Here is a 20993-nt window from a genome sequence, read left to right as displayed (position 1 = left end):
ATCATCATCATCATCTTTTACATGTCACCAACTACAAATGCTGTTGCTTTTAGTATCATTCTCTCTTGTTCACAATATCGTTGGTACTTGAGAAAGTATGTTCATGTCATTTTTTTAGTTTCAGTTCTAATAGTCAGTCCTTCTTTTAAATAAACTTTAAAAAGCTTTACTTGATTGCCAATTATTTCATTTTAACTAAACTGAAACTCCTCTTCTTGCTCTTTACTTATATCCTTGCTAGCTAGTTGCAACAACGACCAGTTTAGTCACACTTAAGATTATTAGGGATATTTTGTAAAGATCTAAAAGCTAAATTGATAGAAATGGTTTGATAAACAGTAAGCAAAGTAACAAATTGGCAGATAACTGAATATGAACTAACCGAATTAAAACCTTGAAAATTAGGTTTTTTGAAATAAGTTAAAAACATTTAGAAAAAACATTGGTGTTTGACCAGTCATTAGCCATCATTTTCAGAAAATCAAAAATAATGACCAGAGATCAGTGATGAAAGTAATTTTGAGGTAATAAATAGGAAAAGCAAAGATCTTATTAAAAGTTTTAAATCTGAAAAGCATAGTAATCACTTTGCTGTTCCAAAGTGTAGTTAATACTGGTATTTTGGAGCTGTTTTAATCAGAATGGCTAGGTTTGTCTAATAGCATAGTTCCATCAGCTGACATGCTGGTTGATCAAAAACTAATGGTGACAGTTTAATAAGGTCAAACTTGAATGGAAGAAAATGAAATAAATTGAAAACCCTGGCCAATGTGGTCACCAGATTTGAATTAATTGAATCTATTTTCGGTTTAATGGAGAAATGTTTATTTAGAATTGAATGAGTAACTAATCTAAAGCAAGAAGTTGATACCATTTGAATTAGAGTTCTTTAGTAAAAAACACTTGTTTTGCCTACATTTAGCCTGAGAGAGTGAAAGAACTTAATTGAAAAGTGCTAGAACCACAAAAATCTAGTTTATCTATTATGCAAGAAAGAGGTAAATATTCTCTAGAGGAATGTCTAACTGATTCATATTTGACTGAACAAACTTCCAAACCATATGCTTTTTACAGCCTTATGAACATAAACTCTTAAATAAAAAATAACTGTCAAGAAAGGACATCTGAAAATATTTCAAATACGAATTGCTTTTAAAAAATAAGTTCTCAAGATTAGATATTTTGTTTGATATTGTCACTACAAAATATTTTGATCGTTTCTATTTTACCTAAAAATGCTCTCTTTTAGTGAGAACAATATTTACATTTTAGTAGAAAAACCTTTAGTAATCTTTTAAATGCAAAAAATTGCATGCAGTTTTTAAAAGAGTATTTTTTATAATAAAATAGTGATTTTTAAATTTTTAGACTAGAAATTAAGCAAAAGACAATTTAAGCTTTAATCAATAAAGTTATTGAAAAAGGATGTATTGAGAAGCGTATTGCATAAATTAAAAATAGTAATAAGCAGCAGTTTATAACAGGTAATAAATTTAAATACCATAATCCATTCAATTAAAAGCAATTTATTTGATATAAAGGCAATAAATTTGTCAATATATAACAATGGTAATACATATCAAGTGGTATGAAGTGAAAGTAGTTCTTGTTATAAGAACTGTAATTCCTATTACAAGAACTATTTTCCCTTTTTTTAAATAAATATAATACACCACTATTGTTTATTGCCTCTTACTTACTTTATTTTATTACCTTGACCTTGTCTTTACAACAATAAGTAAATAATCTTGATCATTTTACCAGCCTTGAGCTATCAAAAGAGAGAAATCCTTTTAATTATCCCTTGTTTTTGATCACTTATAGTTTTCCACCAAAACTTTTCTACCAAAAAAGAAAGTTAATTTTTTTTTTTTACAGACATTTAATAATAAAGTTTTGAGTTCAAAAAAAAGTTAGAATCTGTCATAAGCAACAGCTGCTACCATAACACACTTATTGTAGTAGCAATTTCCTCTTCCCCTTATCTCTATCCCCCCCCCCTCCTACTTCTCCTTTTCTTTGTTATCATCAACATAAAAGCTGATATTTGGTTTTTAATTCATTCACCTGACAATCCTTTTATGGTTTTTATAACAATGAATACTGAAGAATTTAAACAACATTAATTTATTCAAGTAAACTTAAATAGAAAAAACTATATTACAGTTTTTTTCTTTTCATATTTCCCAGTTTTCTAAACAAGTTGGTTTAAAACCAAAGTCAGTTCAAATGTTTTTTAATGAAATTTTAAAATTTTTAGAAACACCAAAGAGTCCAGACATAAAGAGTAGTCCGTAAGACATTTTTTCATCAACTTTTTTGGTGCTGTGAATTCTAACTGTTAGATACTGTGCCTAATCTTACTACGTAGCTCTTCCCTTTTCTTTCATATTTTGAAATAAAAGAGAATTTAAAAAAAGCACTACAAATGATTTAAAATTACTGTTAAAAATTTGTTTCATTTAGAATTGTAGAAAAATTTCCAGGTGGCTGTGTATTCAAGTATTTACTGACAGACAATGAACAGCTCTCAAAAGTAGAGTTTAAACCTAAAGAATCTGAGATCCAATGGGAAGTTATCAGTAAAGGTTACAACAAATCAGATTTTTATTACATTGCCAAACAGGAAGAGAAAGTCTTATTTGTCAAAGTTGAAAACTTTAAAGATTATAGTACAGTTGAATTTCTTTTTTCATTTGAAGACTCAAAAGGAAAGAAATGGCAATCAAATAGTTTTGAGGTTTTGATTAATGGTATATATTTAACTTCAAAATGTGAATCTTAAAATATTTTAGTTACCTGTTAACTTTAAAAAATTCTTTTATTCTTATATATAAAGTTTTTATATTTATATTCTTTTTGAAGAAGTTTTTGAATAATTTTTTTTTTTCTCCAATATTTAAAATTGAAAAAATTTTTTTTTTAAGAATGGTGCAGGTATGAAATTTCATGTAATCAATTGAGCATCATAATACCTGATCCGTGTTTCAGCAATCAGTTCCCTTGGATTGATCAAAATCTTTCTATGGCAGAGTATTTGGACTGGAGAGATAAAGTGGGTTCTGAATCTAAAATATCAAAAGAAAAACCCATTCAAGAGTTTGCAATTAAATATTTTGAAAGGAATTTTGTTGATCTTAGCCAAGTAATTTGTTTTCCCTCAATAATTGATGAACAAATGGACACCTTATGCATTCCACGGTTGTTTACTGAACTGTTTACAGAAGAGCTTACAGAAGGTATTCGTGCTGTATTATCTGATTATGACCTATATCACCATGCAACCTTATTAAATTTTAATCCTCAGAATCATATTAAGCAATCTTCAGCCAATAGAGTTGTAATATTTTACTCAAAAATAAATTTGATTTTTATTGTTCGTGCTGCTTCTTCATCAGATTGCATCAACCAAGAATCTAAAAACTGCTCTGCTGATGTCAAATATTTTGCAAGTATCAACAAACCTGTTATTGAAAAAAAAGCCTTAACTATATTAGGAGTAGTTGCTTGTTGTTCAGTTGAAAGAAAGGATTTAAAAAAAGAACTAACTTTCCAATTTTCTTCAAAGTTTAAACTGTGCAATGTTTTATTTATATGCCAAGATGAACTTAAAACATATCAGACTTTAAACCAATGGTGGCGCAATAAATTTTATAAATACTGTTCAGATGAAAACTCCAATAGAATAAATGAAGTGCATAATGAAGAACTTTTTAAGCAAGTTATAGGGTTAACCATGTTGATTATTGCTAAACGTGATGAGAATTTGCCCACACTCAAATCAAATACTTTAGAACAGATTAAGTCATTGATTCTTAACCCTGAACAAATGAATGCAATTAATGACAAGGAACTTAAAAAAATCATCTCTGGTGGATTTGGGTTTGGAAAATCCGTGGTTGGGAAACAGATTGTAAAAAGATTTTATGAGAAATCATTAAAAAAGTCCACTTTGTATTACATTTGCTGTGACCATTTTTCTTTGTTACAATGTGAGATGAGAGAGTTTACTGAAAGTTTAAAGAAAGGCTCAAAGAGCAATGTTGAAATTGTGTGTGAGAACTTGTTAGAGTTATGGCAGCATATGTGTAAAAATGAAAATATGTATGAAAACAATGATATTTTTCTCCCACAATTACTGCAATATTATAGTGAAAATAGCAGTACTGAAGTAAGCTTTGTACTTGATGAACTTCCTGGAGAATATGTCAGAGAAGAAGATGCAAATCAGTTAAAGAAGTTGTTTTCCTCACTTTTAAAAGAATCTTTAGTGGTATTTATACCTAAAAGTATTGAGAAGAATCAATATTTAAATAAAGGTGATGAGCAACAATTATCAGAAAGTACTTGTTTTAATGAAGAAAAGATAGGGATGAAGAACATAGCTCTTGATAAGTCAATGAGAGTTACAGAATCTATTAAATCATTAATTGATTCTGCTCAAGGCACTATTAGTAAATCAAATACTATTTTGTTTCAGAAATCCAACATAGAATCAAGTAATGAAAAAGATAATGACTCACATAGTAATATGAAAACTAAGCATAATTCTGTTTTTGAATCACATAGTATTGAAACTCAGTATAACATAAGCAACTTAGTACAACAAAAAACAGTTAGTAATGAACAAATAACTAAAACAATAAAAACAGAGATCACTAATCTTAACACTGCACAAAGTATGACACAGCAAGGACATTCATCTAGAGTTCAACAGAAAAATGATGCTTATCATGAGATCATGATTTATGATTTAAATCAAGAAGCAAAGATAGTATTAAACAAGAAAGATATTATCAAACAGGAAGATGATGCTACAACTGTAAGAGATCATTATGATTTAGATCAAGGGGCAAAGATAGTATCAAACAAAAAAGATAATATCAAACAGAAAGATGATGTCACAACTGAAAAAGGTTATCATGATTATGATTTAGATCAAGGAGCAAAGATAGTATCAAACAAAAAAGATAACATCAAACAGGAAGATGATGCCACAACTGAAAAAGGTTATCATGATTATGATTTAGATCAAGGGGCAAAGATGGTATCAAACAAAAAAGATAATATCAAACAGAAAGATGATGTCACAACTGTAAAAGGTTATCATGGTTATGATTTAGATCAAGGGGCAAAGATAGTATCAAACAAAAAAGATAACATCAAACAGGAAGATGATGCCACAACTGAAAAAGGTTATCATGATTATGATTTAGATCAAGGGGCAAAGATAGTATCAAACAAAAAAAATAATATCAAACAGGAAGATGATGCCACAACTGAAAAAGGTTATCATGATTATGATTTAGATCAAGGGGCAAAGATAGTATCAAACAAAAAAGATAATATCAAACAGGAAGATGATGCCACAACTGTAAAAGGTTATCATGACTATGATTTAGATCAAGGGGCAAAGATAGTATCAAACCTTCAAAATGTTGTTAAATCAAATAATTATATTGAAACTCAGTTTGTTTTTAAACCTGGGGTTTGTGGACATTCAATCAAAGGCGAAAAACCTAAAACAATATTTCTTCCTTCCCTAATCTGGATGGAAGAAAGCTCTGCAAAGGTTTTATCAATTGTATTGGAGAAGATTTGTTTTGACAAAGTTAGGGGCACTACTGTTATATGTAACAACATGGATGAAGTTAAAGCGGTTGCATATGCAATAAATACTATTGAAAATCATCAACCAGTAGTTTATACGCCGCATTTACAAAAATACACCCCAACAATTGAAGACAAGATCTCTGTGACCAAGAAAATTAAAGAAAGTAAACTAAATGTGCTTGTAGCTGACAGCAGGGCAATGTGCGGAGCAGAATCAGAAGTTGTTATTGTCTTAGTAAAACCAGAGGAGTATTATCTTAGACATGTCATTGCAGACGTTTGTTCAAGATGCAATTCGTATTTAATAGTTTTTGTTTTACCTTCAGAAAATGCAGATTTCCAAAAGGGTGGGACCATTCAAGAAGTGTTAGATTATTGGTCTGAAGACATTGTTGAAAAGATCCAAGTTAAAATCAGTAATGATGAAAATCAACTATGGAGTTGTAAAGATTGCTTTCGGTATATAAATGATGAATGCAAAGATTTTAAAGATCGTGGAGTCAAAAAAGAGAATTTTAATAAATATATTGAAAATGATTGCTTCAAAATTAATCATGAAAGTGACTTAATGTAAGTTATTTATTTGGTTTTATTTAAGTATTCTAAACTTTCTGTAAACACAAATATACTGGAAATTTCACTGATAACATGTAATTTTAAAAAAAGTGTAAATTTATTATAACTATCATTTTTATCACTACTTTTGTTCTTGGTTAAGACATTTAGGTTTTTTTTTTTTTGCTCTTAGAGCAAAGAACAAGTTATAAAAATTTGTAATCATGTACAAAGTAGTTACAAAACAACTTTAATAATATTTATGATAATATTAACACGTTGACCGCCGTGTCAGCCACCGGTGGCCGACACCGGAGTATTCCAATTGAGCCGCGTCCACCACCAGTGGCCGACACGTCATATTAACTTTAGCTTGTCATTCTGCCCTTCAGCTATGGGCATTGGCGCCACGTCAGCCACTGGTGGGGGACACTTAAAAAAACACAAAAATCACTTCAAAAATATCTCAAAACAAATGAAATACTTTTATTTTGACCTATTCTATTTAAAGTAAACCTAAAACGTGAAATTAATTTTTAGACATTTTACGAAAATCCTATTGGCAGTCAACGTGTTAATAATAATATTGTAACAACAACAACAACAATTCATAAGCTTACACAAATCTTCTTTGGGCCATTGATGAATTCCATTTCAAATATAAAATTATAAAACTATATAATTGTATACTTCCATATTTGTGTTACATCAAAGTGATTTTCAATTTTGCACACAGCTTCCCTAAAAATAAAATGTTACCTTTTTTTGGTTTACATTTTGATTTGTTAGCTTTGATTTGCCATGCCAACCTCAATTGATTTTGCTGAATACATGGCCAGGCGTTTTAAGAATTTGCTTTGTTTTTTTGCCTTTGTTTTATTTCTAGTAGTTTTGTCTCATATATTACTTATGCTTATCTTGTCTAAACTTATCTTGTCTTATCTTATCTTGTTATGTGTATACTTTTATTAATCTTTAAAAAATAACTTAAAAATGGAAGTGAATGGGAGGAGCCTTCACAGAAAAAAGGAATCTGAAATTTAGAAATATGTTTTAATTACAAGGATTGAAATATTGTTAAGTGAAAATATTGTCCTTCAACTTTTAAGACAAAACAAGCAACAACAGCATTACTTCATTATTTAGAAAGAGTAGAAAAGATAAAAATAAAAAAAAGTGATATGAGTTTCTCGCCATACTTCATTGACAAGATCAACATTAAGTTTGAGTTCAAGCCCTTATCTGAGACTAAATGATGAAATCAACTTTGAATTGTTACCAGTTTTTCCAACAAATGATCTTTATGAACTGTTTTTTGCTAGAATTGTTGCTGTTGATCTTATTCTCATATAAAAGGGGTGCTATAAAGTATTGATATTCCAAAGGATGGGCTGTTCAAAATATTATAATTCAGAGTTTAAGCCAAACTATGACTTCAGCGTTTTTGGAATACAAAAAAAAAATTGAAATGGTTTATGATTTTTCAAAAGTGATTGATTATGATGATAGATTTTGATTGCTCTAGCTGAATGGATTTCTAATAGAAATCAAAGATATATATGCCTAAACTTACACTTTTCAAACAGTTCAGCTCAATGAGTTGGAATGATGAGGATTGTTAGTTTAATTAAGGCTAAAGATGGTCTTAAATTGATTGAAACAGAGCTTGAAGAGTTAAATCCATATTTTTGGAATGGTTAGAGATGGAGCCAGGTTAAGAAAAAAAGCAGAAGATTCTTGAATAACTCATCAACCATCTTTCTTATAAAATTTTCTTGGCATTAGTTAATGTAACTTATAAAAAAGCAAATAATCTAGTAGAAAATAAAGACTGGAAGTGACAACATAGAAGAGGATGCTAAAGTAGTTGATGATGATCATGAAATGATCAAACTTCTGTCAATTGAGAAAAATTACCTTAATGAAGATACTTTTGAACTATGTGAGCTTGATGGAATTAAAAACATCAAAAATTCATATTGTTAAAAAAATTTTTAAAAGGTCACCTCCGATAATTAATGATTTTTGTTGCTGTTTTCTTGAAGATTTTTTGTTTAACATAATTTCAAGATTTCTAAGTCTAATATTATTAGACAACCTCCCAAATATCTGCTTGATAAATCAGAAATAGTTTAGAAATTATTAAAGCTGATGCTGATGTTCTTTGTAGAAGAGTTATTTGTTTTTTTGAAGCTAAAAAAGTTTTTTTTTTAACAGAAATAAAAGATTAAGATGAACTTTATCTGATGTTTTTTTGGATTCAATGATGAAAAGAGTTGAATTCAATTTTTGGATTTAATGATGAAAGAAGAAATATTGGGACTTTTAAAATATTTAGAGGCCAAAATCAGCATGATCAATCTCAAAAAGAGTCTATTCTAAAATTATCCAAAGAAAAAAAAACTTACATTAAAATGAATTATAGCAAAAAGTATTTATTTACATCTGAATAAATTTTTTTATATTTGCTTTCTTATGCGCTTAATTTTTGAGTTTTTTATTTTTAAATTCCTCGCAACAAATTTCTATTAATCTTAAATTTGAAGGGATGGTAATAAAATTATTTAATTTCTTTAAAAGGTTAAGAATCTTTTGATATATTTTGATACATGTTGAAAAACAAAGGAATTCTTCATAAACAAATAACAGAAAAAGTTTTTTTGTATCCTTTTATAAATCTGAATAAAATTTCAATGAGGTTGATGGGATGTTATTTCATTTAACAATTTAATGATATTTTAAACATAAAACAGTTCTACACTCCTCCATTTATTAAGTGCTTAAACATCTACATAATTATATTATCAGTCATTAACTGATAAAAATAGCAGTGTGCTTTAAAGTCTTTGTCACCATCATCAGTTGAAGCAGAAAGATGTTATAGCGCTGCTGAATTTTTAATTAATGAGCTAAGAAAATCATTGAGTGATAAAATGATTGACACGTCTTTTGTGTTCTAACTTGAAAGTTTAGTTGTTACATTCTTTCACACTTATAAAGTACTATCGCACTAAAATGTATATAGTATTTAATTGTTTGGAAGTTAGTTAAAATTAATAAAGCTTCTTAATTAATTCTAAACAAATAACTTAAAATCACTTAAATCATTTTTCCCATTACTTGAACACAACTAGTTGCGATAATTAAAGGGTTTACTAAGCAAAAATCTCAAAGGTTTTTGCTATTTTGGGTTCCATTTGAAAATTGATTTATATGCTATAAAAATATGGAGCATTTAGTTTGAATCTTACCTAAAAATGTACAAAATGCCTGTTGTAAATTCAAAGTTTTTCACCATAAAAAAACCTAAGCTTTTCAAAAGAGCAATATGAAAAGAGAGCAAAGAAGTTATATTTCCTTTTTTAATGCACTTGAATTTTGAGTGTTTTTTTTTTATTATTTTTCATATCAAACTTTTATAAATCTTAATTTTTACGGAAGCTAATAAAATATTTTTATTTCTTTAAAAGGTTAAAAAGTAGTTGTAAGAACTCTTGATAAACAAATAATGGAAAAAGTTTTTTTTATAACCTTATATAAATCAGAATAAATTTTCAATGAAGTTGAAGGAATGTTATTTCATTAACAATTTGATAAAGTTTAAAGAGTTTTGTTCTCAATCTTATCTTATTGTATTTAAAACATAAAACACTTCTGCACTCATCCATTTATCAATTACTAAAGGATTTACGTAATTACTTTATCAGTCATTGATTGATAAAGTAATTATGTAGCATTTATGTAGCTTTTTTCGCCCGCCAACACACTGTCATGAGAACCTGTTTGGAATGTTATTTGGTGTCAATTAGGATCCTTGCATAGATCCCTCAGGATACTATCCATAAGGTTTGTATGGAACTCATGTAATCCTTTTGGTTACTGTTCTCCATAAATTGTTAATTGAATGTCTTTGATTCTCTAACTTTATTAGAGCAGGATAATAATCAAGCCTTTTGATAATAATATAAATTTTGGTTAAAAGTTTTGTGAAAATTTTATTATTAAAATTTTAATAATAAAATTTTGGATAAAATTTTTATTGTAAACTTTAATATTAAATTTTTCTTTTTTTATGTTACCTTTATGAATTTAGAAAGATCTCTCAGCAGTTAAAGTTTCTTTTCTAATCATTTTGTATTGCATTCAGATATGAAAGAATGGTTTCTGGCACTTTTAACAAATCAAAATCAATGAAAAAAGGAGTTAAACATGGTGAGTGATCTTTTTCTTTTTAATAAAAATGCTAAAATTTCGTGCTAGTTCTATCTTAAACTAATTAAAAATAAATTTATATTTGAAACAAGAGATTAATTCTGAGGGTCATAAAATTCTTAAACCAGATTTAAAACTTTTCAAATTTACAAATATGAAAGTTTAAAACACTTTGTAAATTTTAAAGTTATCAGGGCTTTTGGTTTGAACTTTTATATGAACTTCTTAATTTTAAAAATTGAGACTTTGTGCTTTTCAACACTTTTTTGTTTAGTTTGCTTTCTCTTTTTTAAAAAAAAATTTTGAAGTAGATCCTACTTCATAATTTTTATCTAAACAACTAAACAATTCAATTATATTTCTTAGTAAGCTAGATATCAAAACAATCTTAAGCTAAGGAAAGGTGTGTTCTAAATATTCCAGATTGTTTAACTTTTAATAGAAGTTCCAGCTGCTGCTCCTACCCTAAAATGTTGGAGCAGTAAAAACAAAACATAGATTAAAGTTTAATTAAAGGTGACTTTGCAAATTGTTTAATGGTCTTGTTGTATCAACCTTACAGTAAACAAACCAGCAGTCAGTGTTTTAAATGATGTATAAAAGCCATTTTTTGTAATTAGGAAAATAGATAATCTGTATTTAAGTTCAAGTTGATAATCTGCCAATATTCATTTATAACTAGTAACAGATGTTCACTGAAAAATGAGGCTTGTGGAAGAAAAATCAGTCTTTTTTAAAAATAAACTGATCATAATCTTTTGCACATTACTTTATTATTAGTTATAGTAACACTATTATTGTTGTAATCTTTGAGTATATATAATGTTCAACAATATGTAGCGTACATGCCATTTATAGGTGAACCATTGGTAGCTCAAGTTGATTTGGAAAGTGGTAAAACAGCTGTTTCTATAACAATAGATCATAGTTTGTCAGAACCTGCACCATCAAGATTATTGTTTATGAGAATTTAGCTCATACAAATGATTATTCCTATTCAATTTTTTCTATTATTTAATTTTTGATTGATGATTCCCTTCTAAACCAAAATCAGTTTTAAGGAAACCTAAGGGTAACTTTGACTTGTGTAAACAAATCTAATTAGAGTAAATTATTTTCAAATGATTGATGATTCCCTAGTTCTATTGATTACTCTGCATGGAGAACTCTTTTCCTACTATATTTAAGAATAATATTAACCAAGTTCAACGAAATTTCTTCTCAAATGTTGAATTGTAACATTATTGCAGTTGTGATCACCATACTTTCTGATTTTAGATTTTTCATCATAATAATACCAATCTGTTCATAATGAACTTTCTATTATTGTTGGTTTTCTTCTTAGGATAAACTGTGTTTAAACACCAATCTACAATAAATACATTTTTAAATCAACTTTTTTAAGTAAAGAGATTCAGAAAGACTGGATGATTAGTATGATAAATGTGCTAAAAATGTTTCATGAAATCAAATCAGTTTGTTTAACTTAACCAAAAAAAAAACCTGATTGTCCATTTAAAAATTATTTAGTTATCAATAAAGTTGAATTAAAATTGCTACATAACTAATAATGTTAAAATATCACTTTAGCATTATTAACTATTTAAAAGTCTTTTTTTGCTTGAATAAAGTGAAGATTTATTTAATAAATATAATTTTTAGATAAATCTTGTGGCTAAGAGATAGATTTTTGTATTAATGAAATGCAAAAATTCAATTTATACAGTGGTGATCATAGAAAAAGCAAACTATAATATTTTCTTTAAATTGGATTTTATAGGGTTTTTCTATGTTTTTAAATTTAATGGTTTTTCTTATGGTAATTTTTAAGATGGAATTTGCTTTATTGTTTGGATGTAAATATGACAATGTGGCAATAACATTTTTTATTGTCAAACTTCATTATGTGGGTGTGCTCAATGAAATAACAGATGCTAGTGCAGAATCCCATTTATTAATAAAAATTTGAGTTTCTCTATGTGCTATTTCATTAAGCACACCCATTTATTATTAGAATTTGTTATTAGAATTCCATTTATTATCAAAAGTTTGAGTTTCTTAATAAAGTTCTTAAGTGAGAACTGGAATATTTTTTGTTATGTAAATTTAATATTTTTGTAGCAACTGAACATGGAGGGAAAACAAAAATGCTTTGTAGTAAAAAACAAAAATAATTTTAAATATGTTATTGAATGGGCTTCACACTTTTTTTTCAACTAGGGTGTTCTAGAAAATTGATTCAAAGTTGTCATAAATATTAAAAAATACAATTCACTGATGATAAAACTTGAAGCCTCTGCCAAAAAAACTTCTATTAATATGGATTGCCAAATTGTTAGGATATCTAAAAAAGATTCTTTTTTAACTTCTTATGAAATAAAAAACAAAATTTAAGAACAACATTATTTAGTTGTGTCAGTCCCAACCATTTGTCATTGTTTACAAGAAGCTAGCCTTTGAGGCTGTATAGCAAAGAGTAAACCCTTGTTCTAAAACAAAATTGGCTAAAGTGATTAAGGTTTGCAAAAATATTCCTAAATAAAAATGTTTCCTTTTGGAAAAACATTTTATGGACTAATGAATCCAAGTTTAATTGCCTCCAGTCTGATGGGAAAGCATATGTTAGGTAACCTATAAAGCAAGAAAACAACCCATTGTATACTCAAAAGATCATAAAGCAGGGCTGCCATGGTATCAGTTCAGTGATGTCCTGCCATGGTATCAGTCCACTGAATTTGATGGAAATTTGGATAAATAAAATACAGGGATATTTTACAAAATATAATTGAGCCATATTGGTGATAATAATCTACCTGTTATTTGGATTTTAATGCACAACAACCATCCAAAACATACTGCAAGATCTGTAAAACCTTGGCTTAAGGAAAATTTAATTAATGTTCTAGAATGGCTACCTCAAAGTCCAGAACTGATTCTGATTGAGGTCCTGTGGTATGATATTGGGGTGGCTTTATGAGATAAACAAACCTTTGTTATAAATTTATATAGTATAATAATATGAGGGAAAGCTCAAAAAGTCTAGAGTGCAACTAATGTCAAAAAATGCCAAAGGCTTGTTAACAGTATACCATCAAGAAGTGCTGCATTTATAAAGAATAAAGGCTACTTAATAAAGTATTAATAATGGTTTTAATGTTTTGATGTGGACTTTTAAACAGCACAAATTTTTTTGTTTGATGTGATTTATAGCTAATAAATGGAAATTATTTAACTAAATTGTTATTTTTTATTTCCTAGATAAAGAAAGAAATTTTATTAACTCTAGATAAGAAAACATCAAGTGTGCTATTTCTGCAATCACCACTGTATATAAAGTCTATTTACCAAATTTAGTAAAATCAGAAGCTGGTATTCTAGCTTATGTGAATGAACATAAATGGGAGTAGCAGTGCTTTTTTGCTAGAAATATTTATATGCAGATTGCATGGTTTTCTTTAGGTTTTATTGTTCAATATCAAATTTTGTTTATTAAACCTTTTACAAAAGGTAGTTGATGATTTTTAACAAAAACACGGTTTTTATCCTTGTGATCTTTTTAGAGACATTCTGTCAAAATGTGATTTGTCAACTCACTTCTGCTGATATTTTTGTTATAACAAAAGTTGCAACAACAAAAAAACATGTGAATATAATCAGCTTAAAAACTGTTTTTATAGTGACACAAATTCATCATTTTATTTCTGTATTATTACATTCAGAATAGCAATCAAACTTTGCAAATTATATGTTAATGCTTTGTCAAACAAAGTTTATTACTACTAAAATGATTAAAAAAAAAGTTGTAGTAGCATAAATCATTTGAAATAACACATTGATTTCAATAGTTTTGAAACAACTAGCCACTGGTTTTATGATACATAGTATGCTAATTAAGTTGTATCATTTTACAACCACAAATGCCATTACTGTTGAACAATGTCAAAGGCTTGTTAACAGTATGCTAAGTTAAGTATGCCATCAAAATGTGCTTAGAATAAAAGTTAATCAACAAAATATTAATATCAGTTTTAATGTTTCAATGTAGACTTTTAAACAGCACTACTTTTTTGTATCATTTTACAACTGCAAAATCACCAACCATTAGTACTTCATTAGGTGTAGGCTATTTGTAAATGTACTGCTGTCATTGAGGTTTTTTACATATCATTAAAATGAACTGTTGAAGAGGATTGGTGTTTATCAGGTCACTTTGATCTGTTTGTAACTAATTGCTTAAAATGAGGTAATTATTTCTTTTGACAATTTAAAGCTGAATTTTACAAATGTTTTTTACATTCTCAAAACAATTTAAATGTGCTGAATTTGAAAACCATCTTCCTAGCTTGTAAAAGCATTTTTTTACATAAGTACTTTAGAGTTTTTAGCAAACAAGAAACACTTTCAAACTAGTTGCAACATCATTCAAGATAATGTAACATCTTTCTCTGTAAAGACACATTTTATTCTCACTGGCCCATTCTAACCCAACTCATTTTATTAGAGCAACCTATGAAAACCAAAGTATTAAAACCTAACTCCCATTATTACTCACCTTATTTTCATTGGAATATAAGTCATTAATTAACAAGGTTTCTAGCACAGCCTGAAAGTTATTTTCTGAAATCAAAACAATCTTGTCTTGAACTCCAGAAATAATCTGCCTTCATTTCATAATTCAATCATCCATATTATCATTCTTCCTTAACTAAACTGAAACTCTTTTTCATACTTTTTATATCCTTGCTAGCTTGTGATAACAATGACCAGTTTAGTCCCATTAAAGATTTTTAGGGAGATTTTGTGAAGATCTAAAAGCTAAGTTACATTGAAATAGGTTGAAAAGCAGTAAGCAAAGTAACAAACTGACAGATCACTAAACTATCACTGAATTACCAAAATCTTCAAATAAAACCTTGAGAATTTTGTTTCTTGAAATACAGTTTAAAATATTTTACTTTGAAAAAGCATCGGTAAATAAGCCATCATCTTCAGAAAATCAAGAATGATTGCCAGAGTTCAGTAATGAAAGTAACTTTGAGGCAATAAATAGGAAAAGTCAAGATCTTAAAAAAGATATAAATTAGACAAGTATAGTAATTGCGTTGTACTAAGGTGGCAGTGATAAAAATGATATTTGGGGCTGTTTTAATCGGAATGGATAGATTTGAGTGGGTCCAGTTGTCTTATTTTTTCCCTTATTGACTGTTGAGTAGCTGTTCCAGCAATAATATATATAATATTGTAAAATGCCATTATTATATAACTAATATATTGTAAAATATTGTAAAATACCATTGTGAATATGCTTTTCAGTATCATCTTCTAATATGGAGCCATCAAGAGCTGCTGCCATTCATGATTACTCAGCTGCTGATGGCAATGAGGTATTTTTTGTATACTCATAATTACATTATATCATACTTTAAGATATATATCATGCTTTATACATATTATTAGACTATTACCATAACAGCAGAGTTGTTTACATGAATTGTGTAATTTTGTAAAAAATTGGTTGAGTCAGTAATGGCACCTTCCTTCTCCCCCAACTTCTAACTTTTTTATACAAAACTAAAATTAGTGGATACAATTATAAATTTTAAGTTTCTTTTTTACAAAAACATTTTTGCTTCATGTTTTAGTATCTGGTAAAGTGGAAAAAAAAGATTGTATTCACTTTGAGAATTTCTTATTATACTTTTTACACTACTTTAATTATAATTATTTCAAAACAAATTTGTAACAACTGGTTTTGGAAAAGTTAAGAGAATATTTATGAAGCTGTTCTCTGTTTAAGAAAAAGTGAATGTGTTAAAAGATCAAACAAAAATGAGTGATACTCTTGACAATTCAAAACTACTGTTACAATTAGCAATGATGGTTGGGGAAGACTGGCAGATTTTGGGACGCTTTTTATCAATCAAAGATCATGAGCTTGATGTCATAGATCTTGAATATAATAGTTTGAAAGAGAAGGCGCACAGAATGTTAAGCACTTGGAAAAACCAACAAAAGTTTCCTACCTTAGATGATTTAGAAAACGCAATTTACCAGATAAATAGATTAGATTTGATAAGATTGATGGAAAAGTTCTCAAGTACAAACTTTTTTTTTTTTTAATACATTTGAAGTAAAATAATTTGTAGAAATTCTTTTTTTCTTCTAAATCTGAAAATTCTCTGAAGTTTATAAACATAGTAAAAAATGTTCTTTAATTGTTGTTCTCATGAATTTCGCTTTTTGTAAAAGAAGTTGAAGTTATTTTTTACACTAACAAATTTTTTGAATAATTTGCTCATTTTTGATAAAATACTTTTTAGACAAATCATTTGAGAGAGAAAACCCCCTGAAGCCATCCATTGAAGAAAAAGAAAGTAAGTTGTTGTTAGCTGTGTATAAGTTATTTGGAAATATGCAACATCTTATTGTTTGAATATTTTAAAAATATTTTTAAAAAATAGGATCATATTATTATTTTCATCATGTTATAATATTTCATATGTTTTATGTAATTATTACTCTTATTAATTTAATGTTATTTTTACTAATGTTGTTATTTTCATTATTGCTCATATTATCATTACTAGTATTGTTTTTATTGTTGTTATATTTATCGTTATGGTATTTGTATATTATTTTACATTATTGTTCATATTATATTACTGTTTTTATTTTTATTGTTATTGTTGTTATTATCATTATTATTATTTAACTAATATTGCCATTGTTATTCTCATTGTTACTATTACTTTTAATATTAATAATATTATTATTGTTATTTATAATTTTATTTTTTATTTTGTTAATAGTATTGTTCTTTTTACTGTTAATGCTTTTGTTTTTATTTTTATTATTGTTATTGTTATTATATTTGTTGCTATTGTTATTATTATTACTATTATTATTTTTTTATTATTGTTGTTTTTATTATTGTTGTTGCTGTTGTTTTTGTTGTTGTTGTTTTTGTTGTTGTTATTTTTATTGTTGTTATTTTTATTATTATTATTATTATTATTGTTATTATTATTATTATTATTATTATTATTATTATTATTATTATTATTATTATTATTATTATTATTATTATTATTATTATTATTATTATTATTATTATTATTATTATTATTATTATTATTATTATTATTATTATTATTATTGTTATTATTATTATTATTATATTACAATTATTATTTTTATTGTTATTACTATTAATACTATTGTTATTATTATTATTACTATTATTTCTAGTATTTTTAATATTTTGAATAAATGTATTCTTTTTATTAATAAGTAAAAAAATGTAAAACTTACAAATATTTTCTAAAAGAAAAATTTTATATAATAAATAATTGTATATAAAATACAACAGAATAAAAATGTTTTTTCTTAACTTATGTACAAAAAATGTTTACCCAATAAAAATTTTACTTACATAAATTAAACAACATGACAGCTAAAATAATGTTAGCAAAAAATCATCCAAAAATTTTACAATAATGCTATAAAACCTTTGACAATATGATGAATAAAGTAAATACATCTTCTCCTTCAAATAGTAGAAGTGTAATTTAGTTGATTACCCGAGATTGACCAGTCATATGTTACAGCCGGAAAATAAGTATCAAACTCCAGTTATCCAATTTTTATTGTATAAGTAAGATAAGTAAGTATAAAGGTTTTTTAAATTTTGAAATAAGGAAATTTGTTTTTCAGCTTTCAATTGCTGATTTTTTTTTTCTTTTCTTTTGCTGATTTTACCTCTTTTTTTTTCAAACTCATTTTTTTCAAACTCATTTTTTTTTGTCCAATAAATTATTTATTAGTTGTCTATTGTTTATTTGAATTTATCAACTTAACTGCTCTAGAAGCTCTTTCTGGAATGTTCTTATATATTGCCTCATTATTTACTGATATAATGCTGCATTAAATAGATAATATGGGATTAAGTTAAATTGACTTCTATGAAGGTTAAAAAGTTTCTTTTTCCATAAGATAACCTTATGGCAGGGGATGATTTTATCTTTCTATTCTTATGTAAAAGATGATTTTATCTTTTAATTGATTTTTTAATCATTTTTGGTATAAGTAGTAATATAGAAGCAACTTAAAAGTTGTTGGCAACTAATGTCATAATTGTTAAATTTATTCATAAAAATTTATTCAAAAAAATTTATTCAAAATATTTTTCTCTAGAAAGAAGTTTTTCTCTTTTTTCATTCCTAGTTTTACTGATGATTAACTTTCCCATTAAAAAAGGAGTCTTTTGAATTGTTTTTTAAAATAGAATATGTTTTGTGAAAATCTAAATCAAGCGAGTAAGTAATATATTTAACTTATTTAAGACATTCAACATATGTAGATGTTAAACTTACTTAAATACAACAGTTTGAGTGTTTAGTTACCATAGGGATGGCAGGAAAATTTTGTTTATCCAATATAAAGTTTGCTACCTAAGTATGACATTTACTTTTTTCTGTCATTTTGACTTTAAATAAAAACAATTTTCTCACAATATTAATAGTCTATTGATAAAATGATATTTGACGATAAATTGATAAAAGTTATTTGTTATCATAAATTTTTATCGTGAATTGTTTTTGGTATCAAGAAAATTCCCAAAAACCAATATTTTTTGTTCCTTTTGATACTACCTGCAAATTTGTAGTAAATTAAAATAATATTTAGTGCATCGAAAAGGGTCATGAAGCTTTTGAAATAGTGGTACAAATTGTGTTTGATATACTTGAATTAAAATTTTATTAGTCATTTAAGGTAATGATAGGTTATTTGGAATCAATAATAGTCTTTTGACTAGTAGAATCTCCTGTACAATAGAACTGATAAAAAAGGAAGTAAAATTCCAAGCATAAACAATGTTAAAATCATAAAAGGTTGTCAAGATTCATGATTTTTTACAATATAGCATTTTTACCTTTACTTACTTGACATTTTTATCATTACTTACTTGACATTTTGTGTAAATACAATTGTCATGTGACCTAGTACTAGGCAAACGTTTTTCATGTAAACATCCTTTGCGTTGTTGAATATTTTTATTACTTGGTTTCTAACATTGTTACTTGTTGTGATATCCATAATCTATGTATTATTGAACTAGTGTATAGCTTGTTTGATTTTTATTATTACATTGCTTAATTATTGCATTCATATAACTGTGTTTACCTGTTTTAAACCTAATCAAATACAAGTGTTTGTAGATAAACAATGATACTAGCATCTATAGTTAACAAAATAGGTTGCTGCACAATTTCAACAAAGCTTTCAAAAAGTTCACCAAATATGACAGAAATTTCAAAACAGCTAAGAGAAGAATTTCAAGCCAGCAAAACTGTTGTGCACTGAGATGTTGCCTGATATAACTGGAAAAGATACTCACCAATTGGACTGTTTTTGTAGCTTCTCTTATTTACAGAACAAATCAACTTAGTGTCAAATAAAGACAAGTGAATGTTGTTTGTTTATTAATCGCATAAAATGTAAACAAGTTTAACACATGAACAGCTTTTGGGTTAGCACTATGCAATACATACAAAGGGTGCAAATGCTGCTTGTTCAAAGTTATGAAGTGGTTAAGGAAAAACTCATTGGCATTATTAGCCGGCAATGCAAAGTAGCATAATCCAAGTACAAAATAATTTATTTAATATCTGGAAAAACTTAGTCTTAAAATTCTTAAATTAATCTTAAAAATTTCAAAATTTTCTTATATGTTTTGTTTAAATTTTGAAATTATATATTCAATGGTTTGCTTTTTTTGCCGGGAATCAAAAATTAGAAAAGCATGAAATTATCAATTCCAAAAAAGAAATAATTAGAAAAGCATAAGATGTAAAAAAAAAAAGTTTTATTTATTCAAGCTACCAAAAAAGGAAAAATATTATCTGAAACAATGTTTTAAAAAGTAGATGATTGTTATCATGGTGAAGAGTTTACAAGGCAAATGGCAGAAAATATTGATTATTTTGTTATACTTAAAAAGTAAAGCAAAAAACTTAATTGAGAAAATTAAATGTACAGCAAAGACTTTAGCTAAAAAAAAAACAACTTGAAATTGGTTTTTATATTTACCTAACCGTTCACCCATACTCAGCTATGGGAACGATTGCCAGTTTTGGTCTCTTCTCTTATTGACAGAAGCACAAAACCTCTTGGTGTGCCAAATTACTGTGAAAAAGACAGTAATAGTAACAGTTCTAGAACTTTTGAAGTCATGGAAATGTGATTGAACCTGTAATTGGCATGTTCTTTGACATGATGGTTTCAAATACTGGTAGACTTAATGGAACCTATACACTTTTAGAAACAACTTTTGATTTCAGCTTGCTGTAAATAGTCTATTTCCATCATTTGTTTGAAGTGCTTTTATGTGATGCTCTAAGAGTGTGCTTTAGTTTATCAACTGGCCTGAGATCTTGCTTTTTAAGAGATTCAAAGAAAAATGGTTTAATCTAATCTGTTACCAATCAAAGCCAACTGCAACACCATTAATCACTGCTTGTGACAGCCAAAATAAAAAAGAAAAACACTGATTGCAGACCAACTTCGTCTTTGCCATCCATTAGATGGTTATAGAGAATTTCTTCTACTAACTG

The 20993-nt window shown here is 27.1% G+C and overlaps 1 protein-coding gene and 1 long non-coding RNA gene across 3 annotated transcripts in view; one reads left to right on the top strand and one right to left on the bottom strand.

Annotated features, from left to right (window-relative positions):
* Positions 1–20993, bottom strand: part of LOC149893886 (uncharacterized) — a 55058-nt gene that overhangs the window by 26687 nt on the left and 7378 nt on the right. The window contains exon 2 of one of the 2 annotated variants that reach the window (XR_016449117.1): positions 17022–17275. The exons of the other annotated variant lie outside the window; for it this stretch is intronic. This is a non-coding gene — a long non-coding RNA (uncharacterized LOC149893886). The remainder of the gene's footprint in view (positions 1–17021; positions 17276–20993) is intronic. 2 annotated transcript variants of the gene reach the window in all.
* Positions 22–16754, top strand: LOC149893887 (uncharacterized). Its single transcript, XM_090067982.1, has 10 exons — positions 22–95; positions 1462–1484; positions 2261–2294; positions 2467–2753; positions 2928–6183; positions 10316–10380; positions 11239–11321; positions 15694–15764; positions 16178–16477; positions 16701–16754. The coding sequence occupies exons 1-9, from the start codon at positions 22–24 to the stop codon at positions 16215–16217; spliced, it is 3933 nt and encodes a 1310-aa protein (XP_089924108.1). The 3' UTR covers positions 16218–16477; positions 16701–16754.

The sequence above is a fragment of the Hydra viridissima genome, unplaced genomic scaffold, assembly GCF_058129835.1.
Source record: "Hydra viridissima isolate aposymbiotic clone 2 unplaced genomic scaffold, HvirCarnegie_v1 scaffold_1, whole genome shotgun sequence".
Taxonomy (NCBI): domain Eukaryota; kingdom Metazoa; phylum Cnidaria; class Hydrozoa; order Anthoathecata; family Hydridae; genus Hydra; species Hydra viridissima.
This window is presented reverse-complemented; position numbering and strand designations above follow the sequence as displayed.

What these genes read in the sequence shown, in the direction of transcription:
- LOC149893887 (XM_090067982.1), top strand. Translation starts at nt 22, where the DNA reads ATGTCACCAACTACAAATGCTGTTGCTTTTAGTATCATTCTCTCTTGT. An exon ending in CCAGACATAAAGAGTAGTCC is followed by an intron (nt 2,295 to 2,466) that starts GTAAGACATTTT and finishes TGTTTCATTTAG; the next exon opens with AATTGTAGAAAAATTTCCAG. An exon ending in GAAAAAAGGAGTTAAACATG is followed by an intron (nt 10,381 to 11,238) that starts GTGAGTGATCTT and finishes TGCCATTTATAG; the next exon opens with GTGAACCATTGGTAGCTCAA.